Source organism: Eptesicus fuscus, chromosome 11 (genome assembly GCF_027574615.1).
Source record: "Eptesicus fuscus isolate TK198812 chromosome 11, DD_ASM_mEF_20220401, whole genome shotgun sequence".
In the NCBI taxonomy this organism is placed as follows: domain Eukaryota; kingdom Metazoa; phylum Chordata; class Mammalia; order Chiroptera; family Vespertilionidae; genus Eptesicus; species Eptesicus fuscus.
The window spans coordinates 51653202-51677964 of NC_072483.1; the positions used below are offsets into that span (position 1 = coordinate 51653202).

The 24763-nt window shown below is 36.6% G+C and overlaps 1 protein-coding gene across 4 annotated transcripts in view; it reads right to left on the reverse strand.

Annotated features, from left to right (window-relative positions):
- Positions 1 to 390: 390 nt before the first annotated feature.
- LNPK (lunapark, ER junction formation factor) overlaps positions 391 to 24763 on the reverse strand; it is a 77441-nt gene continuing 53068 nt past the window's right edge. For 2 of the 4 annotated variants that reach the window (XM_008138533.3, XM_054723462.1), the window contains 4 exons: positions 12932 to 13037; positions 11669 to 11739; positions 10718 to 10888; positions 391 to 1956 (listed from right to left, as the gene is read on the reverse strand). In XM_008138533.3, the coding sequence (XP_008136755.1) occupies positions 1682 to 1956; positions 10718 to 10888; positions 11669 to 11739; positions 12932 to 13037 (623 nt within the window). In that variant the 3' untranslated portion in view covers positions 391 to 1681. Of the gene's footprint in view, positions 1957 to 9111; positions 9195 to 9214; positions 9508 to 10717; positions 10889 to 11668; positions 11740 to 12931; positions 13038 to 24763 lie in introns of those variants that run through there. The other 2 variants (XM_028140922.2, XM_054723461.1) reach the window with 2 other exon arrangements.

Consider the following 24763-nt stretch of genomic DNA (forward strand, 5'->3'; position numbering starts at 1 on the left):
AGGTTCCTATCTCCTTTATATATTTATATACATGTATATCATAGGTAAAAGTTGATGCAGAAAACATTGGCTTGATTCTGAGCAGCTGAATTATATGTTCATATTGTTTTTTCATTTATCTGCAAGAGGAAGAATTTATGGCCCTTTCCTATTTCATAAGGATATCAATAACATAAAATGCTATTTACTTGATATCTATTATCAGGCACTGAGGTAGGAACATTACATAAATTATGTTTAATCATCCTCATACTAAGACTGCAGAGGCAAAATTTAAGCCCAGTTCTGTAATCTCGAAAAATTGGGTCACTAAACCATGATGCTTCAGACTATTAACAGATTGAGTTTCTTAAAAATACCTATCCAATGTAAGTTATTAAATCATAAACATGAATTTTAAATAACAAATGTCATTTTATTAAATTTTTAATAAACTATGTACAACTTAGAAATATTTTCTATACACACCATTCCTATACATTTCTCCTTTTGTCATAACTTGATTTAAATTTTTTTAATAATGGAGAAGAGAGGTAAAAAACAGAAAAGATAACTACAGTGTTTAAGGTACCAGAATTACCATTCTGGGTCAAAATTTTTCTCAATCTTTAAAACACATATTAAATCCAATGAACTGCCTATTCTCATAGAACTTATGTATCTCTCAAAATTAAAAATTACAAATGGCCTATAGTTTTCCTGAATCAGAAAAACCTAATCTCTGATTAGAACCTCTAAATGTCAGTAGTTCCCTGAATTCAGAAGGTAACAAGTCTCAATAAAAGCATCATAATTTGCCCTCAGCAGTATCTACAGAGTTGTTGTATTATGAGCTCTTCCTACTAAGATTTTTTCAGGTAGCTAAGTCATCCAAGATTCTGTCTGAAGAAGTCTAGATATTTAACAAAAAGAAACTACTGCCAGATCTTTATTTTCCTTAACAAAATACACACAAGAGCACAAAATTCACTTATAATATCATTATTTTACAAGTATAAATAATGCTCAGAATTCAAGTTACAGTCAAGTGCAGAAATATTTCCTATGTTATGTAAACATAAGCTAATTATAATATTATGTGCCTTTGGCCCAGCTGCAAAATAAGAGACATCAAAAAGAAACACTGCACTTGACTCTTCAATTGCATTCTTACTGAGAATTCGTACCAATGCCTATATAGTTAAAACTTTTATACCGCTTAATGTAAATGACTAAATAGACATTTCCCCGCCCCTGGCAAATATCTTGAGAGTAAAACTTCTATCCATTTTTAATGATGAACTATTAAAAATCTTGAGTTTCATTCCTTAAAACAAACACTGTTAGAACTTATTCCTAACCAAAGTTCTTCCTATGTCAAAAATGGATATTATTTACAGGTCACACGTATAAAAAAACAAGAATGCTATCATGTTTGTTTACTTTTAGAATGCAAAAAAAAAAATTCTAAAAGCCAGTGTGGGTCTTTGTACATTCAAAAATATTTTACTTTACTGATATCACTTGCTTGTAGTTTTAATACCTAGTAGATACAATTTTGACATATTGAAATAGCTAGGCAATCTGAATTCAAATGATATCAAGCATATCCTTAGAGAGAGAAAAAAAGCACCACCTAAAAAGCAATAACTGACATCAACAAAACTACAGCTATCCAGTTGAAGGCATGTGGAAGCATTTACTACATCGTCATCAATGATTCTCCACTTAATTCAGGATTAGGAATAGAATCGGGAATAGCATCAGAAATAGAATCAGGAATAGAATCAGCTTTGGGAACTATTGATTTGGCTTCATTCACTGAGGTTTCCTCATTCTCAGTCTCTTCTTGCTTCTCTTCTGGTTCCTCTGTACCAGATGCTTTTTCAATCACTTCATTTGTCTGCTCTGTATTTGTTATTTTGTCCTCTGTCTGCTCTGTAGTGTTAACCAAAACATCTTGTTCTTCTAAAGATTCTGAAAAGACAAAGAGTTAAGACTTCAGGAGGACAAAAATGTTAAAATTGCTAAATAAGGTATATGAATTGGTACAACAGGAAAAAAAAACAATTTGGGGAAAACAAATCCATACTTTATCTAAAGTCCCATATTTTCATAAAATTTAGGAATTTTCATAATATTTAAGAATTTTCCTAAAGATGCATTTGAAAGTTGCATGTCCAATCAAGCAAAGCCCCAATAGAATTATGTGCTGTAAGACAAAAGCCCAGCAAACAAAAAAAATGTATTAAATCTCAGATTATGTTTCTTAAAGAAACTGTCTCCCTTGTGCCAGGCAATCCTGTGAGCAGTGTGTAAATATGTACCTTTGCGTGTATGTAGGTGGTGCTATTTCCCATACTGATTTACATCTCTATTATCCCAGGCCTTAGAAGGTCTATAGACCAAGACCTTACATCTCTATTATCCACCTTTTCCAAAGGCATTACAAGTCTCCCCTCATCCCTCTATACAAGACAAATCCTCAGGATTTAAACCTCTGGGTCAGAATATGCTATATACCTACAATGGTAGGGAGAGAAAGAAAAGGGTCTTTTGTTCCTGTCTCTAAAACGGAAACTAATTAAAGGTCTTGTTCCCCACATGAAAATTTGTTCCCTTTAAACTCTCTAGTAAGTTTCATTAAACTCAAATCTCTTAATAATAATTTAATAATAACAACAATTTTATTATATAAAGTCTCTATAATTCTTTATGTTTAAAGAATGGGATGGGAGAGGGAATGACCAGAGCAGTTTTTATAATAAATAGCAACTAATGTTTTTGCTAGGAAGATAAGGTTAAATCACATCAGCTAAACAAATAAGCAGATTTTCCTACCCTCATAGAAGATCCCTTATGACATACAACAAATGTTATTGATTCAACATTTATGGAGTAAAGACCAGTCTACATCAGTAAAAAGTTCTAGTTTAGTTCCTTATGTAGTACAAAGTGTGTGTGTGTGTGTGTGTGTGTGTGTGTGTGTGTGTGTGTGTGTGTGATATTTTAGAACAATTATTTCTATACAGATATTTTAGAGTCTAGTTTACAGAATTGTAAACTTTTTTCTAATTTTTATATATAGGATGAAGGGCCAAAATTATACAGTTAGGAACATCTGAGTTAATGAGGTTTTACTATATAAAAACTTCATATAACCACAAAAAAAGTAGTAAGGAATGGTTCTCAAATCATATTATATCAAATGTCACAAAAATGCTATTTTTATTTCAAAAGGAATTTAAAATGGCATTGCTGCATCACTTCAAATCTTACAAAAATCCAAAGTAAAAAGCCGTAGACTGACTGAGTTTGTTATTTGAATGTTCCAGTGCACAAAGGGAAAGCAAACACTGCAGATAAAATTCTACGGACATGTACAGATCATTCTGCTACCTGGGCAAGTAAGGCCTTCAATGGAAAACTTCAGGAGTCACCAACCATTTGTAATTCTACCCTCACAAAATTTATCAACAGAATTTTAAGTTATGGTTTTCCACAATACTTACTTGCCAAGAACTTTACAATTTGTTAAAATTTAGTAAGCATTCTGAATCAAACCAATAAAGCCAAACAAAATGAAAAAAGCTCGGAATCCACGACTCAATTCACCAAAACATGTTGAAGTGAACATAGGCCCACATAGTTTGTCAGATTCTGTCAGACAGACTGCCTCAGTACTAAACAAGGGAGGTATCAAAGTCTATAGTTTATCATGTTAAAGCTCTGTGATACAACTATTTTCAGAAACACATCACCACTCAAATCCATTTAATTTTAAAATTCTTGGATTTTAAAAATGTAGTTAATACAAACAACAGAACTACCATACTTAAAATTTTAAATGTCTATAAAGGTGAATTCTAAGAAATACCATGTGCTATTATAATTAGAAAAGGATATTATATACAAAAGATATTATATACTGTGTTGTATTTCACAGAATATATGAAAGACTAAAAAATTGGTAGATGATAGTGCTTAAAAATAATCAAAAAGCCTACTGACTACTCCCATGTTAATTTGCAGAAAAGTAATTTTAATAGCAGTAACACTACAAAAAAACTGGCATGTGCCATGATGCCTATAATACAGGTATTGGCTAGTGTAAATGACATAGATATTCAATGTTTGGATACCAATGCTATTTTATGAGAAGTCATCCAAAAAAGACTTAAGTGAACTAGGTGAGCAAGAACAGAGAAATACTTACCAGTTTATTAACTAAATCGTAGAGCTTTATAATATCACTAGAGGCCCAGTGCATGAAAATTCATGCACTGGAGGTGTGGTCCCTCAACCCAGCCTGCCCCCTCTCACAGTCCGGGAGCCCTCAGGGGCGGGAGGCAACCCGAAGATCAGGGGAAGGCGACACCCCCATCACACCTCTGCTGCTGCCACTGCCAGCAGTGCAAGCCTCAGCCAGCCCTGATTACCTGAGCCTCAGGCGGCCCTGGGCGGCTGGGCAGCCACCATCCAAGGTTTGCCTGCACCTCGGGCATCGGCTGGGCAGCCGCCATCCAAGGCTTGCCTGTGCCTCGGGCGTTGGCTGGGCAGCCACCATCTGAGGTGCAGGCAAGCCTCGGGTCGGCCCTGGGCGGCTGGGGGAGCTGAGGGGACTGGGGGACTCCAGAGGCAGTTGCATGGAGTGGCCAGACCCGCCTGGGGGCGGGCCCGGCTGTGCAGCACACCTGCCGCCCTGGCGGGGCTGAGGGGACTGGGCGCCACCATCTTGTGGCTGTGGGCGCCGCCATCTTTGAGGGCGTGGCAGTCAATTACCATATTCCCTCCTTATTGGCTGTGGGTGCCACCATCTTTGTGAGGGTGTGACAGTCAATTAGAATATTTCCTCTTTATTAGATAGGATTAAGTATATTCTAAAGCTACTGACTTTATTTCTATGAGATAGTATCATTTGCCTAGTCTAATAAAACAATAAATTTTTTCTGTGAAGTTGTAATTTAATGAGATGTCAACATTTGGGCATAAAATACTAAAAGAAAAACCAGCCTTTGGGGTCACACCAGTATAGACTAAAAATGAAACAAAATTATCTGAATGATCTAATTCCATCTATAAGAAATTTTAAAAATCAACTGTTGCCCCATCAGAGTGGCTCAATTGGTTGAGCATCGGCCCATGTACCAAAAGGCTGCCGGTTTAATTCCCAGTCAGGGCACATACCTGAATTGCTTATTTGATCCCCAGTCAGGGAGCTGAGGGAAGACAAATGACATCCCAACCCGCCCCCACTCCCCATCTCTAAGCATGTCTTTGGGTTAAGATTTAAAAAAAGAAAAATGGCATCTGTAATGCCAAGAAAGCAATATATTGCAATGTGATAAGACAAAAATGACCCATGAAATGTGTTCCTTTCCCCACTCGTACCCCTGCCCCATGCCCACCCCATTAATCTTAAGAGATAAACTTTTTCTACCAAATGTAAAAAAATGGCTTCCAGTTGTTTAGGAAAAGCCTTAACTAGACAACTCAAAATCATAAAACAGTGTAATTGTAAAACTAACACTACTGCCTCACCTATAAAGCACACACATGCAAAAACATATAAGAACATCAACTTATCTTTAGTTTTAGTCTAGCTCTTGAGAGAATTTTCTAAGAAAATTAAAGAATAGTCTAGCAAAACAATTTCATATATTTACTTTAAAAAATATATGAAATTTTCACAGGAAAATACATAATCCTATTTAGATTATACCTTTAAAAACCCCTTGTGCTGAGCATCAACCTATGAACTGGAGTTTACCATTCGATTCTCTGTCAGGGCACATGTCTGGGTTGCAGGCTCAATCCCCAGTAGGGTGATCAATGGTTCTCTCTCATCACTGATGTTTCTATCTCTCTCTCCCTTTCCCTTCCTCTCTGAAATATATATATATATTTTTTTCAAACCCTCGTATTTTGGTGAACTCATTTAGATTCTTTATATTTTATTCCTTTTCACAATAATAACAACAAATCTGCCTTGCTAACACAGCAGTACTCACTACAGTCTATAAACTTGCCCATATGAAATTTATTAAATTAAAATAGACCATTTGTCTTTGAACTTGCAGGTTTTAAACAAAGAAGTTTTTAAAAGATTTTTCTCTCTTAAAGAAACTGGCCAACTTATTTTAAGAAACAAAGACATGAATTTCACCCCAAACTCAACCCACAGGCTCAATGAATAAACTTCAATTAAATAATAACCACCTAGGAGCTGTTACATAGCTCATCCTATATAATAAAAGCTTAATATGTAAATTGTCCCCTCGGGTGGTGGTTCCACCTGGAGTTTGACCGCTCGCTATGATGTGGCTGACCACCAGGGGGCAGCGTGGAACATGGAGGGCATCGGCAACACAGCACTGGCAGCAGGCGACATTGGAGGCACTGCCAGCCCTGATGGACCCTAACGAGAGCGGGACCATGGCAGAGTGGAACTGGACTGCGGCGGGATGGTGGAACAGGTGAGCGGGTGGCACCAGGCCAAGGCGGGTGCAAGCAGGGGCCTGATCACCCCACAGATAGTGACCAGCGGTGGCAGCGGGGGAGCCCAGCCCTAATCAATCGCCCCGCAGGTGGGATGGTGGAGCAGGTGAGGGGGTGGTGCCAGGCCACAGCAGGGTGCCAGGCGGGGCTGTGAGGCTGGGGGCATGAGTTGGTGCCCAATCTCTGCAGGCCACCCCGAAAGACCCCACCCATGCACAAATTCGTGCACCAAACCTCTAGTATTCAATACACAAAATACTGCTTATTTACCATTGGTGAACAAATCCATTAGATGAGTAAGAATGTCATTATTAAGCAACTAGCATTCCCGTTGCAGGAAAAATCCTGCAATAGGGTTTCCTGCTGCACTCTACCCCGCCCCACCTACTATCCTCCCTTGTCCCCCGCCCTGCCTTCTCCACCAGCCCCCCTGCTTTTCTCCCTTCTCCGCCAGCCCGCCCGCTCTCCTTCCTTCTCCCCTGGCCCCGCCTCCGCTCCTCCCTTCTCCCCCGGCCCTGCCTGCGCTCCTCCCTTCTCCCCCGCCCCGCCTTCTCCGCCAGCCCGCCCACTCTCCTTCCTTCTCCCCCGGCCCCGCCTCCACTCCTCCCTTCTCCCCCGGCCCCGCCTCCGCTCCTCCCTTCTCCCCCGCCCCGCCTTCTCCGCCAGCCTGCCTGCTTTTCTCCCTTTTCCGCCAGCCTGCCTGCTCTCCTCCCTTCTCCCCCGGCCCTGCCTGCTCTCCTCCCTTCTTCCCCGGCCCTGCCTGCTCTCCTTCCTTCTCCCCCGGCCCCGCCTCCGCTCCTCCCTTCTCCTCCCTTCTGCAGCTCTTGGCTTCTTTCTATGCTGTCTTGATATGCAAATAAGCCACCATCTTTGTTGGGGTAATTTGCATACTTGTCCGGATTGGTTGGTGGGCGTGGTTTGGGCATAGCAAAGGTGCGGTCAATTTGCATATTTGTCTATTATTAGGCAGGATGCTATAAAACTTTTTTTTTTTTCAGTGAAGGTATTTTAGAAAAGAGAATCTGCAGGCCAAAAGATCTCTAGGAATAAAATAAACATGCAAACTGATACTACGGTTAAGTTTACATCTTGAGTAAACTGTACATAATTAAATATAAGTAAAGGTATAAGCTTTATACTAGTAGATCTAGTAAATATACAGAATTCAACAAAATTTACATTATCAAATAGTTCAATATCATAGAGCATAACAAACAATACTACAAATAGAATTTTCTCTAGATCAACAGAATCTAATAGTAACAGTATATTGCTTAAAAGAAAGGAAGAGCAGAAATCAGGTTATCAAGATAAATTTCTACATTATATAAATTTTACTTGTTATTTTTTATAGTATTGATTAGGTGCCATGAGTTTTATTAGCAAGTTATTTCCAGTTGAATAAGAGCTATTTTTTCCTAATGTAATTATATAAAATCTAGACAAATATAACTGAGCAATGAAAACAATAATATTTTTCAAATATGCTAGCCTAAAACCACTGTACTAGTATATTAACAATGTAAAAACTTCATACTCTCTTATCATAGCTAACAAAAAAATGCTATATGTCAGGTATTTTGGATTGCATATTTTTTAAAAGCAAAACTGATAAACCACTTTAATGTGGCTTAGCAGATTCAAGTATTACTGTACCATCCACTTAACCATAAAAGAAACTGAGGAACCTAAAAGCAATTCATTACTTTAGGATACCATACCTAGTATGCTCTTAGATACAAAGATAATCCATAGTCCTAATTTCTTGTGTTTCTTTAATATTCTATTACCAAAGCATTTTCTATAGACAATTCTAAAAATAAAAAATTCTAGGAATTCAAATGAGCAATTAATGGAAGAAGTTTCTTCTAGGTCTCCTTCTTTGATGAAAACTTTCCAAGATATCATATGTTGTTCTAAAGAGTGGTCCAAAAATTTCAAAAGCCTTGTGCCTCATCCTAAATGCAAAATCTTCCAGTAGCAGAATCAAGACACAACTTAATTTCAAAGTTTCACATCACAGATTTTTAAGAAGTCTATTAAGTCTAGATTATTCATATAAATGGTTTTAGAATATTCATTGAAAGAAAATTCAAATGGAAGAAAGTTACCTTTTCATTCCATCTGTAAATTCAATAACTGAATTTTGACTGCTTTTGCTGCTATCAAGGAACTATTGCAATACTTAAAAAATATAAAAATTATAGCAGAAAAGTTGTAGAAATCAGAAATCTAAGCCCTCAATTACATTGGCTGTCAGCATAGAGAATAGGTGATTAAGATAATATGATCTTAATAGTTCAATTTAATCATAAAGATATGCCTCCAGTGTTCAAAACAAATGCATCTTCTCTGTTCATCAAAAATACTTCCAGTCATTTACTAAAGGAATCCAGCTTGAAATTGATAACTGTATATCATAGTGTTGAGATATGAGTCTTGGAGAAAAGTTCAATCTTCTAGAAAGCCAAATAAGTAAAGGGTGCTCATTGCCATTTTAATGAATCCAAAGAGAAGTTTAAAAGTTACTACTCTAAAGACTATCTTAAACCAGATGCAAGTGTTGCTTCAGTTTCTAGCACTATGAAGTTACTAGACCCTGCCTCAAGTTTTGTCTTCACCTATTAATATTACCTTATTAGGGTTGAATATGAGCCAGTTAGACTTCACTCCAGAGATTTCAGACTGAAAATGAGACATCTGGGGTATTGCTCCTCCTAGATTAGATGAGAAGGAAAGGTATAGCTCGGTGCTGTTTGCTAACTATCTATATTGACCTTAGCAGAAAATATAAAGCATTAGGCTCATTATCATGATTTTATTTGTTGGCTGATTTTTCTTTTTCTTTTTGTCCCAACTATTGGCTTTCAAATATTCACTTTCGCTTTCATAAGCAAGGTTACTCATGGAAAGGACTTCAATGTTTCCTCTAGGCATCTTCAGTAAGAAAGTCTTTCATTTCCCAGTTCCAAGAGGGTGCATTGGTGAGGCAGATGATTTTCATGTGACAGCATGAAGCTCAGAGCATGACTTAAGCAAAAGAAAAAAATATATTATGTTTGGAGTTGATGTTGCAGACTTGGAGAAGATGAATGCATTGATTCACTCTTGGAAGTAACAGACCTCTTGTCATGCCTATCTATTCAAATTCCTTTTGGTATTTGTTATTAAGCCCAAAGCCAAGCCTGAGTCAACACATGTATTTTATTATTCAAATTTTTTAAAAAGATATACAAATTTTCATAATAAACTTCTGATATCTGAAAATTCCCTCTCGTATTATTTTTAAAGCAATTTTCCCCTCTCAATGCTTTTATAAAGAAGAAATCAAATACATGTAAATGATAATTCCTAGAAATTAAAAGGATGGAATATTGATTGCTAAATAAACTATGTAAGCTAAACTTCCAATATGAATTTTTTTCTCTATCAGCCATAGCACCAAAATATCATGGCCTGTATCATAATTTTAGCAATCTTCAGAATTCAGAGCTGCTTAACAAACAGCTCCTCACCTCATTATTAACAGCAATAAATAGTTGGTAATTAATATACAGCTCTTCCAACTCATCTTTTCCTTTTTTTTTTTTCATGAAACTTCCTCAAGAATTCCTAAAATAGAATTGCAAGATAAGGCCTAAAATCCAATGAATTCCGATGAACTCTGTTTCTCTAAAATAAGGTTGTTTACATCAAGGCATGTGTCAGCAATGTTAGTCTCACTGATCAAGATAAACTGTTTCAAAGGACTACCAGTCGTATCAACACAGTCAACTAAAGGATGCAAGGATGACTTTCCAATTCCAAGGTTTCCTGCTTGCAGCAACTTCTAGTTCAAGTGGTAAGCACAAACTTATTTTATCAATGTCAATTGCAATTTTTAAAAAATTGTATCTTATAGTTGCTCCATAATTATCATAATCTGCTTCATTTAAATAAATTGGAAAAAAATGATTCCATAAAAATATTACTAGTCAAATCTTCCAACAGTTATTAGAAGAGGTCACTCCATAAACAATGTTTGCCTAGCTATTGCTGGATGCTGCTTAACAAGTTATATTTTAAAACTAAAACACATCATACCAATTACACAGGAGGCTACAGTATCAGAGTGATAAGTGATATATGCATTCTGCAAAATCTGATAAATAAATCCATTCTTATTTAAAAGCATTATGCTGTTATTGTTAAATAGTAAACATTATTAAGAGACAAAACTTTTTAATTAACATATTCATACCTTCACTTATGTGGTTCTCTGATGAAATCACACTCCCTGAGGGCAAGGGGCCAACTGAACTTGAGCCCTCCACAGCCTGCCTCTTCTCAAAACTAAACTCTGGCAGTCTTGGAGCCTGAGGTCTGGTTTTTCTTGCAGGATTCAAGAAAAAACAGTAGGCACACCGAAAAGCTGCAGAGAATTTAAAAAAAATAAAACCACAAACCAAAGAAAACTCAAGGATTAGTCAGATAACTCACAAGATTACTTTTGCAAATAGTCAAAGAACTCTTCAAAAGTTATTTATCCCTAGTGAAATTACATGTGGTTTTAATAATATTATTGCAAGTGTTCTAACCAAAGCTAATTTTAAAGTATACTTTCTAATTATTATTAGAATATTAATTTTAAAGTAGAAAAGATAAGTTATACAGCAGGTTAACTAATAATTGCAAAACAATATTAATAATGACCTAAGTGTATTATAGAAATTACATTTCTAGTCACCAGAGTCATTAGGTATTTTTAAACCCAGAACCTTGCTCATTTACCCAAGAAAGTATAGTATATCATATATGAGAAACAATTAACTTAGGACAAAGTTTTTTAATAGTGGCTACACATGAGAATCATCTGAGGAGCTTTAAAACCAAGCTGATGCCCAGAACCCCACCCCATATCACTTAAAGCAGACTTTCTGTAGGTGGGCCCTGGGCATCATACTTTTTAAAAGCTATTCAGATTATTCTGATACACAGTGAAGTTTGAGAACAGCTGGCCTAGAGATTGTACATTGTTGTGAGAAAAATCTCATTTGTCTTTCCTGCTTTGCTGTGTTCTAAAATAAGGACAATAGCTTGAAAAATATATACAGAGACAGTACCAAAATTAAAATAACATTATATGGGAACAGGCATAGAATAAAAAATTTGAGCATAAAATATTTAAATCTAACTGCCTAATAATTCTTACCAATGTATTCAAATTCTTCTTTCAATGCCATGCCATTATGAGAAAAACACTGCTGACATATAAGGGCATACCTATACCAAAAGGAAAAATAGACTAATTACAAATGCAAACAAAGCCCATGGGAATGGCAACTTTAGCCATCATAGCTAACTTATATTTTAACATAACTAAATATGTCATAACAAACTACATGTTCTTAGTAAACAATAAACAATAACAGTCAAAATTTCAACCATTTTAAAATATAATTTATGCATCAAATTAAAAAAAAAACTAAGCAATCAGTCAAATGAATACAACTTTTTTAAGTTAGCAGAAACATTTGGTAACAGAACACTTCAGTGTTTCCTAAAGTATCTGGGGATGATAGTCTCAAAATGTGTAGTCAGATAAGATTGGAAAAGATGGAACTTCGAGATTCACAATGAGAAGTTTTGTAGTAAAGAAACTAATTTTGTTCAGTTCAACCCAAAGATTAATTTCTGTACACCATAATTCCTGTATTTATCCTAGTTAAATTAAACATCTTCCTCACTTTCTATTTATAGACTCATTCTATTCTTTGTGTATGTACTTAACAAAATATTTGGCCATATTAAATGACATTCTGTTTTGAATAACATGCAATTTATTATGTTAACTTTATCTAGTCCCTTTATTAAATTGATAACATTAACCAATAACCTTGTCAAATATCTACTCTACTATCCTAAAAAAAATTCTTAAGTCTATACTTCGACAATTGCTATATCATAACTCTCTTCCTAAAATTATTGTAAGGATCAAAAAAAATAATTGAAAGAACATTCTGAAAACTGTAAGTGCCAAATACATATAAATTGTCCTCAATGTTATTAAAATTATCACCATCACCAAGTCTAGCACTGACATCTATAAAATTCCATTTCTTATAACCTATCAAGTTTTCACTATTTGTATGCTCTTCAATTTTAAAAGTTTTAGTGAAAAGAATCAATTTCTCTAAAAATAACTGTAGAGTAGTATTATAATATAGTAGGGCTGCAATGTATATATATATTTCAGTATTTTACTTCCATACTTTATCCAAACTCCTACTGAAAAAAAAGAAAAAACTGAATACATACTCTTTTGCAGGGCTATGAAATATTCCATTATGTTTTAAAATAAGGAAAAAGGAGCTACAAAACTACAGAAATCTAGTGCATGCACACACAACATACACACCATGATCAATAAACGTTTTCTTCATTTTCATTTTTTTACCACCCTAGTAAACATTACCTGTTTTGTGGACCATCACCAACTAAATATTCAACAACTCTATCCAAAGCACTTCGTTCTCGGGGGAGAATGGGTCTAGCTAAAGGTGGACCTGGAGGATGAAGACCTGGTAAATAAATAAACACAAAAAAATTATACGTATAAAATACATATAAATTTTAATTCAGTTTACCAAGAACTACCTATGCTTTTTAGAATTTAAATGATTTTAATAAAACAAAAATAACATTGAATATTATAAATCTCTGTAAAGCATTGCATTCAACATATATAATCTATTAAGACATGAAATGATGTTAGGTTCTGTACAAACTAATTTTTAAAATGTCCAGATTCTTAAAAGCTTATGTAATAATAAATTACAGAATTCCACTTTGGACCATTGTAGTCACAGGGGTCATATTTACCTTCCCAACTAAAATATTATGCAAAATATATGATGCAACAGTTTTAAAGACAATGGATAATAGGCAATGTAGGATAAAGATTTCTGACAGACAAAAAGCAAATAAGATGAGCCCTACAATTGCCCCAGCTTGTTGTCTAGAAAGAATTTCCAGGCAACAGCTCAGGGAGGGTAATCTCAGGTGAAGTGAACCCGTCTCCCTGAGATGAGGAGTCAAAGCAGGAACTTTGGGGAAGGCAAAGCAGCTTGAGTTCACAGGAAAGAGTAGAAGAGAATGCAGAGAGCAAAGATTTACAGACTATTCAACAGAGTACTGATTGACACATGCATATGAGGAAACTACCTGAGGACAGAAAAAACTGCTCCAAAGTATTTAAAGGTAACAGTAGCTCACACGGGGCCAAAAATATTGCATGTTTCCATCAGTCAGAGTGGAAAACTTCATAACGCACAGGTCACTGATCAAGTATTCAGAGGAGTTTTGTATAGGAATATAAAAATATCCCATATCCAAATAAGCAGAAAAATGCAACCCATCATGAGAAAAATCAATCAAAAATGACCTTGAAATGACAGTGGTAATAGGATTAGTAGACAAATATGTTAAGACACTTATGACTACATTCCATATGCTTCAGAATCTAGAGGAGACATTCAATGTTAAGTAAAGGCACAGAAAAACTTTAAAAGACCCAAACTGAACTTCTGCAGATGAAAACTATGTCTAGGATAAAAATCCAGAGATGATATGAATAACAGTTTGCATATTACAGAAAAAAAATATTAGTAATTATAAAGATACTAGCATTCCTGTTGCAGGAAAAATCCTGCAATAGGGTTTCCTGCTGCACTCTACCCCGCCGTGCCTGCTCTCCTCCCTTGTCCCCCGCCCCGCCTTCTCCGCCAGCCAGCCTGCTTTTCCCTTCTCCCCTGGGGCCCACACCTCCGCTCCTCCCTTCTCCCCCAGCCTGCCTGCTTTTCTCCCTTCTCCCCCGCTCCGCCTTCTCCTCCAGCCTGCCTGCTCTCCTCCCTTCTCCCCCGGCCCCACCTCCGCTCCTCCCTTCTCCTCCCCCCCGCTTGCTTGCTTCTCCACAGCTTTGCTCCCTTCTGCAGCTCTTGGCTTCTTTCTATGCTGTCTTGATATGCAAATTAGCGCCATCTTTGTTGGGGTAATTTACATAGTCGTCCTGATTGGCTGGTGGGCGTGGCTTGGCTGGTGGGCGTGGCTTGGTCATAGCGAAGGTGTGGTCAATTTGCATATTTGTCTATTATTAGGTAGGATAGCAATTGAAACCATACAAAACAAAACACAAAGACTAAAAATATTTTTAAATGAAAAAATCATCAGTGAGCTATAGAACCTCAAGCAGTCTACTCTAACATACATATAATTGGAGTCCAGAAGAAGAGAAAAAGGGAAAAGAAAGTAATATTTGAATAAATAATGCACCAAAATTTTCCAACTTTGATGAAAACTATAAACCCATAGATCAAATATCAACAAACCTTAAGCACAAGAAGCATAATTTTGCAATAAGACACAACATATTCAAATTGTTTAAAAGTAGTGATAAAAAGAACATCTTAAAAGCAGTCAGAAAAAGATACATTATTTATAGAAAACAGAGATAGGAATGACAGCACATTTCTTATCAGAAAAATAAGCCAGAAGACAATGAAACAATATGTTAGAAATTCTGAGGGAAAACTATTAAATTAGAATTCCATATTAGTGAAAAAAGTCTTTTAAAAATTAAGGCAAAGATGAAGACTTTTTCAGACATACAAACTGAAAAAATTCATCACTAGAAGAATTTCATTACAAGAAATGTTAAAAGAAGTCCTTCAAGCAGAAGGAAAATGACACCAGATGAAAAGAGGAGTACCAGAAATGCTTACCATGTGGGCAGAAATATAAAACTTCCACTTTTAAATCTTTTAAAAGATAATTGGTGGTATAAAGGAAAAATTAATTTTTTAAAAATATGTTTTTATTGATCTCAGAGAGAGGAAGCTAGAGGGGGAGAGAGATAGAAACATCTATGAGAGAGGAACATTAATCAGCTGCCTCCTGCAAGCCCCCCCTACCAAGAATGGAACAGTGACCTCCTGGTCGATGCTCAACCACTGAGCCATGCCGGCTGGGCAGGAAAAAAAAATTTGTTGTGCGGTTTATACCATATGTAGAAATGAAATGTATGACAACAGCAGCACAAAGGCTAAGAAAGGAAAAATGTAAGTATACTGTTGTTAGAGTCTTAAACTATATATGAACTGGTACCCTACCATGTGTAAGTTGTGATATATCAAAGATATATACTGTAAACCCCAAAACATCTCATCGATATTTCTCTCTCTCCCTCTAGCTTCCTCTCTCTGAGATCAATAAAAACATATTTTTAAAAAAATATTTTTTTCCTTTATACCATTCAGTTTGTATGTCTGAAAAAGTCTTCATCTTTGCCTTCTTTTTTAAAAGACTTTTTTCACTAATATGGAATTCTAGTACTAAAATTACACACAAAAGCAATATAGCTAATAAGGCAACAAAATGTATAAAATGGAATCATAAAAAAAATAATCCAGCTCAGCTAGTGTGGCTCAGTGGTTGAATGTAGACCTATGAACCAGGAGGTCAGGGTTCAATTCCCAGTCAGGGCACATGCCTGGGTAGAGGGCTCAGTCCCCAGTAGGGGGTGTGCAGAAAGCAGCTGATCAATGATTCTTTCTCATCATTGATGTTTCTATCTCTCTCTCCCTCTCCCTTTCTCTCTGAAATCAATAAAATTAAATTAAATTAATTTTTAAAAATACTAATAATCCAAAAGAAGGCAGAATATAAGAAGAAAGGTAGCAGAACAGATAAGGCAAATAGGAAAAAATAGCACAACAGAACATTTAACTCAAACCTATACATACCAATTATTATATTAAATGTATGTGGCCTGAACATCCTCATTATGAGGCAAAGACTGACAGAATGAACAAGAAAGCAAGGACCAACACAAGCTACTTACAAAAAAAAAAAAGACATTTTAAATATAAAGACCAAATAAGTTAAAAGTAAATGGTAGAAAAACATATATATACACACACACATATATTAACACCAATAAAAAGAAATCTACAGTAGTTGTATTAATATCAAGCACAGTAGATTTTAGAACAAAGAATATTCTCAGGAATAAAAAAAAAGTAATTTCATAATCACAAAAAAGTCAATTCATCAAGTGGGCATAGCAATCCTAAATATATATGTGCATCATAATAGAGCTTTAAAACACATAAAGCAAAAATTATAGAACTATAAAAAGAAATAAACAAATACACAATTATAGTTGGAGATTTCAACAGCCTTCTCTCAATAGCTGGCAGGACAGCAAATAATATAGTGTTGATAAAGAACAACATTATCTACTACCAACTTGATCTAGTTGACATTTATAGCCACTCTACCCAACAGGAACAGCATACAGTATTGCATTGCTTAATGACGGAGATATGTTCTGAAAAATGCAGCATTAGGCAATTTCATCATTGTGCAAATATCAAATTCACACTTATACAAACCTAGACAGTATATAACCTACTATACACCTAAGCCATCCTATATAATAAGAGAGGGATATGCTAATTATCTGTTTACGCCCTGAGGCGTAACGACCAACTGCATAATGACCAGATCAGGGATCTGCAGGAGGGTGGGGCAGCGAACTACAAGCGGTTGGCCGAGAGCTACAGGAGGGGGCAGGGCAGCAAGCTATGAGGGGGGGTAAAAGAGGGAGGGGGCGGGGGGGAGCTACAGAAGGGCGGCAGCAACCTACTGGTGCACGGATTCATGAGCAGGGCTACTAGTATAGTATAATACTGCCTATTGATCCCAGGCTACAAACCTGTACAGCACATTACTATACTGGACACCGTAAGTAATCATAACACAACTAGAGGCCCAGTGGACAAAATTCATGCATGGGGGGCGGGGGAGGGAGGTCCCTCAGCCCAGCCTGCATCCTCTCACAATCCGGGACCTCTCAGGGGATGTTGGGCCTAAACCAGCAGTCAGACATCCCTCTCACAATCCGGGATGCTGCATGCACCAGTGACCATACTTTTCATCCAGGTGAAAGGCATCTTGCTGTTGTATGGGCAGCTACATTTTTTGCCCTGATTATGAAAAGTAGTACATAACATGATCCTTCTGAGGCAGTAGTACCATTTTCCCCATCTTAAGGGTGTAAAAACTGAAGCAGAGAAAAGTTAATTGGCTTTGTCAGACAGTTATAAGTGTCAGAATCAGGGCTGACCACAAAATGTACAAGCCAGAGTCCATGCATGTCATCGCTGCATCATCCTGTTTTTTCAGTTAGAGTAGCCTTGCCAGGTTTTAATTTTTAAATCTAAGAGACTGTTTCCAATATATAGGGTAGGGTCCCTAGGCCTGGCCAGCGATCAGGGCCATCTGTGGGGCAACTGGCGGGTGGGGCAATTGGGGGCACCCACTGGTACCCGCTTTGGCTGGCGGCCTGGCACCGCCTGCTGGCCGGCCCCACCCCCCAATCGCCTCCCTCTTTTGGTGGGGGGGGGGGGGGAGATGCTCAACACAGTGCATTCGGTCGATTTGCATATTAGGGTTTTATTATATAGGATGGTACTTGTGTATCCAAACACAGAAAGATTAAAAATGGTACACTTGTATAGGGCACTTACCATGAATGGAGCTTGCAGGACTGGAAGTTGCTCTGGCTGAGTCAGTGAGTGAATGGTAAGTGAATGTGAAGGCCTAGAACATTGCTACACACTACTGTAGGCTTTATAAACAATGTTCCACAAGCCCTCCCCCTGTTTTCTTCCAACAGCGTCAGAAATAGACCACTGAAGCTGTCAATGTTTCTCCATGAACAGGGATGTGGGCTGAACTAATTAGAAACATGGAAGAGAAACTGGCTGGATAAGGCATAGATCAGCATAGTAGTGACTTAGGAGGGAGTGAAAGGTAGCCTGAGATTCAGTAAAAATAAGAAATCGGATGAAGACATAAATCAGTGGTTCTCAACCTTTCTAATGCCGCGACCCTTTAATACAGTTCCTCATGTTGTGGGGACCCCCAACCATAAAATTATTTTCGTTGCTACTTCATAACTGTAATTTTGCTACTGTTATGAATCGTAATGTAAATATCTGTGTTTTCCGATGGTCTTAGGCGACCCTGCTAGCAGTTCTCAACCTGTGGGTCACGACCCACAGGTTGAGAACTGCTAGCAGGGTCGCCTAAGACCAATGGAAAACACAGATATTTACATTACAATTCATAACAGTAGCAAAATTACAGTTATGAAGTAGCAACGAAAATAATTTTATGGTTGGGGGTCACCACAACATGAGGAACTGTATTAAAGGGTCGCGGCATTAGAAAGGTTGAGAACCACTGACATAAATGAACATAAAGAATTGTCATGGCAATGTGGTTTTTGGCTACATGTTGTGGTAGTCGTCAGATTAAGAAACTTTGTAGTATTCATGAAAAAATAGAGTTTAACATGGAGAGGGTGCAGAATTGAAGAAATACCTTTACTTTGGAAATACGCTTTTGGATCCATTGACCCTGTCTGGCACAAAGGGCTCTCTCTGGCATTGAACTGAAAATATATGCAAAGTTCAGGGACAGGCTGGCTCCACACTACTTCAGAAAGCTTTTAATAAAGTGGCAGCAGCACTTAATACTTTTTAAGGTAGCACCTGTGGACCTGTCCTTTTACAGGATCGTAGTTCTTCAACAAAGAATTTACAGCAATGTTCTCTGAACACTATCAGCTAGATCTGGGAGGGCTGTGGTGCCCTCTGAATATAGAGTGCTGGGGGAAACAGCTCCTCTATGCTGATACAGGTGAATGGCTGAGTGGTTGGGATATAATCTATGCACTCAAAATTGAGGTTCTGAGAGTGAGAGGGAATTTATTGCTAAGCCCAACAGATATTGTTCCTGTCAAAGAAAAAATTCCTCCTGAACCACATATCCTTCCATTTCTTACAGGAAATTCATCTCCATTAAAATCTTATGGGACCACCATCATATGTGTATGAGGTCCATCACTCACCAAAACATCGTATGTGGCATATGACTATATATTCTTTTCAAGTGGAAAAAAAAAAATTTACCAAAACAGATGATATTCAAAGACATAGGACAAATCCCAATACATTTAAGAAGATTCAAATAATACAAAGTATGTTTTCTGGCCATAACAGATCCAAATTAAAAATAAGCCACAAGCCAAAACCGGTTTGGCTCAGTGGATAGAGCGTCGGCCTGCGGACTCAAGGGTCCCAGGTTCGATTCCGGTCAAGGGCATGTACCTTGGTTGCGGGCTCATCCCCAGTAGGGGGTGTACAGGAGGCAGCTGATCGATGTTTCTCTCTCATCGATGTTTCTAACTCTCTATCCCTCTCTCTTCCTCTCTGTAAAAAAAAAAATCAATAAAATATATTTAAAAAATAAAAATAAAATAAAAATAAGCCACAGAAAAATCTCCAAGTATTTGGAGACGAAATAATTCAGGGTTCAAAGGGAAATTAGAAAGTATTTTTAAATAAATAAAAAACTTTAAAACATCAAATTATGATATGCAACTAAGAGAAAAATGTTATAACACTAAATACCTATAACACCAAACACCTACAAAAGAAGATAAGATAGGTCTAAAATCCATGAATTCAGCTTCCACCTTAAGAAACTAAAAGCAAAAAGCAAATAAAATCCAATGTGAACAGAATAAAAGAAATAACAAAGATCAGAGAGAAAACAAATAAATTGGAAAATACAAAAATAATATAGAAAAGCTAGTTCTTTGAGAAGATCAATAAAACTGGTAAACTTCTAGCCAGACTTACCAGAAAAAGAAAGAAGGAAAATACATAATACCAATATCAGGAATGAGAGAAATGACATAAATCCAAATTGTACAGTTATTAAAAAATATAATAAGAGTATATTATGAATAAGTTTATGCCAAATAATTTTATAAGTTAAATGACAGACAGAATGACTGAAAAACTACAAAATTACCACAACTTGCTCAACAAGAAATAGATAACGATTCAATTTGCTAAAATTTTGTTAAGAATTTTTACATTGCCCTGACTGGTTTGGCTCAGTGGATAGAGGGTCGGCCTGTGGACTGAGAGGTCCCAGGTTCGATTCCGGTCAAGGGCGTGTACCTTGGTTGTGGGCATATCCCCAGTAGGAGGTGTGCAGGAGGCAGCTGGTCGATGTTTCTCTCTCATCAATGTTTCTAACTCTCTATCCCTCTCCCTTCCTCTCTGTAAAAAAATCAATAAAATATTTAAAAAAAAAAAAGAAAAAGAATTTTTACATCTGCGCTAGCTGGTTTGGCTCAGTGGATAAAGCGTTGGCCTGCGGACTGAAGGGTCCCAGGTTCAATTCCAGCCAAGGGCACATGCTTGGGTTTTGGGCTCGATCCCCAGTGAGGAATGTGCAGGAGGCAGCTGATCAATGATTCTCTCTCATCATTGATGTTTCTATCTCTCTTTCCCTCTCCTTTCCTCTCTGAAATCAATAAAAATATATATTTTTGAAATCAATAAAAATATATTTTTTAAAGAAAAGAATTTTTACATCTATGTTCATAAAGGATATCAGTCTGTCATTTTTCTTTTAAAAAAATTAAAATTTTAATTATAAAAGCCGAAACCGGTTTGGCTCAGTGGATAGAGCGTCGGGCTGCGGACTGAAAGGTCCCAGGTTCGATTCCGGTCAAGGGCATGTACCTTGGTTGTGGGCACATCCCCAGTAGGGGGTATGCAGGAGGCAGCTGATCGATGTTTCTCTCTCATCGATGTTTCTAACTCTCTACCCCTCTCCCTTCCTCTCTGTAAGAAATCAATAAAATATATATTTTTTTAAAAATCAATGGAAAAAATATCCTCAGGTGAGAATTAACAACAAAAAAGTCATTAAAAAAATTTTTTTTAATTAAAAAAAAACCAAACTCCTACAAATAAAACACCAGGCCAAGATGTTTCAACCTATAAATTCTAAAAAACATTTAAGAAAGAAATGATATCAATTATATACAAACTTGTCCATAAACTGAAGGAAATACTACTCATATAAGGACAGCATTACACTGACATAAGAAAAAAAATACTATTAACTGATATTTCTAATGTAAATATTTTTAACAAAATTTTAGCAAACTGTACTCAACAATATGTGTGTGTGTGTGTGTGTGTATGTGTGTGTATAAAATAAAACATCATGACCAAATGAGATTTATCCCAAGAAAGCAAGGTCATTTAACATTTAAAAATTAATGTATTTCACTAAATGAACGGATATTTTTTTAAAAATAAAATAAAATCCCATATAAGCATCTCAATTGATGCAGAAAAAGCATTTGACAAAATTCATAATCTATTACTAATAAAAACCTTCAGCTAACTAGGAATAGAGAGGTACTCCTCAACCTGATAAACACTATTTACAAAAAATAAATGATAGCTAATATCATGCTTTCCTCCTAAGATCAGCAATAAGGCAAGGATGTCTGTTCTCATCACTTCTATTCAGCATTGTACTAATAAAGGTTCTAGCAAGTGTTAATAAGACAAGAAAAAGAAATAAAAGAAATCAAGTAGAAAGGATGAAGTAGAATTGTATTCACAATTATGTAGAAAATACTATGAAATCTATAAAAAAAAAACTATTGGAATGAATTTAGCAAGATTATCTATATTAGAAAAACACAGTGGCCCTAATACCGTAACGACCAAAGACCGGCATGGGTGGGCGGGGCTGTGTGCGTGGCGAGGCGTGGGTGGGTGGGTGGGGCTGCGAGTACAGAGAGGCCGTGCAGGTGGGCAGGGCTGAGTGATTTCGCGCCCTGGACTTCTAGTAGAATATAAAATTAATATACAAAACTCAATTGTATTTTTATATATATTAAAAATGAACAACTGAACATAGTTTTTAAAAATACAATTTATAATTTGATCAAAAATATAAAATAGATGTACTAGTACATTTAACAAAATTATGTGCAAAACCTATATACTGATCATTATAAAACATTACTGAGAGAAACTAAAGATCTAAATAAATGGAGAAATATACTGTGTTCGTGTAATAAATTAGGTAATACCAGAAGAGAGGAATGGAGAGTAGGGAGTGGAAGAATAACCTAGAATTTAGTTAATGATCCTATCTAATAAAGAGGGAATATGCTAATTGACCCTCACACCATCACAAAGGTGGTGGTGCCCACAGCCAATAAGGAGGGAATATGCTGACTGCCCCGCTCTCAAAGATGGCGGCGCCCACAGCCAATAAGGATGGAATATGCTAATTGTTGCCCTGCCCTCAAAGATGGAGGCACCCACAGCCACAAGATGGTGGCGCCCAGTCTCCTCAGCCCCACCGGGGCGGCAGGAGCACGGCATGGCTGGGCCCGCCCCCAGGTGGGTCCAGCCACTCCGCATGCCTGCCTCTGGAGTCCCCAGTCCCCTCAGGCCCCTCAGCCACCCAGGGCCGGCCCAAGGCACAGGCAAGCCTTGGATGGCTGCTGCCCAGCCGACGCCTGAGGTGCAGGCAAGCCTCAGATGTTGGCTGCCCAGCTGCCCAAGGCCACGCGAGGCTCAGGTAACCAGGGCCAGCCGAGGCTTGTGCTGCCGGCAGTGGCAGCAGCAGAAGTGTGATGGGGCGTCGCCTTCCCCTGATCGCCGGGTCACCTCCCGCCCCTGAGGGCTCCCAGACTGTGAGAAGGGTCAGGCCAGGCTGAGGGATGCCCCCTCCAGTGCATGAATTTTCATGCACCGGGCCTCTAGTTTATTTATATCATATAAAAACAATAACAAGAATAAAGAGTTACACAAACATTATGAATTGTTACTCCACAATCTCTCAAAAGTGAAAGAAAATTGTCTACAGGAAATACTCTGAAAAAGACAACACAGAAGAAGGCACTGAGAAGAAAGTGGGAGGATAAAGTAAGATGTGATGTTTGCCTTTGTAAAACAAAGAAGGATGAACATAAGAATAATAGGAGCAGCAATGGAGATTTACAGGGAGACCTCATAGAAGCCTTTGAAACAAAATGAGGCTTTGTTGGAACAAGCCTTGGAATACAAGGATGCAAGCTTTACAAATTGACTATGACAAAAACTTTAAAGCAGTCAAGATAGGCTTACGGTAGGAGTATTATATTAATACTTTAAAGAATAAGAGATTTGCTTTGTAAATAATCACAAACCTAAAAACTATTACCAACTTAAAAATAAGCAAATGATGCCAAAATTATAACTATTAGTAAATAAAATTTAGGTTCTAGAAAAATTAGTATTACAAATCAAGTAATTTTTCTGGCTTTATCATATAAGTTATTTGTTTACTTGTACTAACAACATTCAATCATTATCATAACAAAATAAACATTAATGCAGACATTAAGTGTTAACTCTTATAAAATTTTCAACTTGAATAAGCATGCCAAATGAGATTAGAAAGCATTTAAGCCAACTTAACTTTTGCTGGAATATTTTACTTCTACATGTTTAAAATGAAAATGTCCATAATGGAATCTGAATACATAAAACAACAGATTTCATAAAAATATCTTAAAATCCTTACATACTTAGTAACTTTTAAAATAATGCATATTCATCTTCATACTATTAAGGATAACAGTAATTAATACAAACATCAAGTGCAATCATTGTAGGAATACTGGTCATTTTTATATAGCTTGGCAAATTATCAAGTACCTGCTGCTTATTAATTTTCAAACATATGGGTGCCCTGTGGTAATACACATTAAATTGATTCTCTTCCACAAATATGGCATAATGAAAAAAATGAATTATTAATCTTCTCTATAAGAAATCACTTAACTCATTCATATTTTTGGCAATGTTCAACTTAAATACAGTCTTTTACACAGAAGCTAATTTAAAACTTTGGTAAAGTGTTATATTGACATGATCATGAAATTTAGGCCATTATTCCTTCTAACCCTATTCTGAAATGTGCAATACAGTTTTTACTTTATGTAAGTTGCTAAACTTGTATTTCTTTAAAACTAATTAAATATACAACTATATATAATACATGCATTCTCACCAAAACAGTTATTTCATTAAACAACTAAGAACTTTACACAACATGGGTATCTCAAATCAGTCAGATAACAACTGAAAGATAAATAATTTTCAATCAATTTCATTTTTCTCAATTTCACAAAATATATGGCTACCTTAAGGAACATAATTATATGTCAAGTTTCAAAGTATTTTTTCAATAACTGTTTTGAAAAATATGTTTGAATATATTTCATTTACAGCCAGATTTCTTAATGTTTATAAATTAACAGTTTTCTAGTTTTCTAAAATGTTATGCTGCTTTTTTTGAAGGAAGA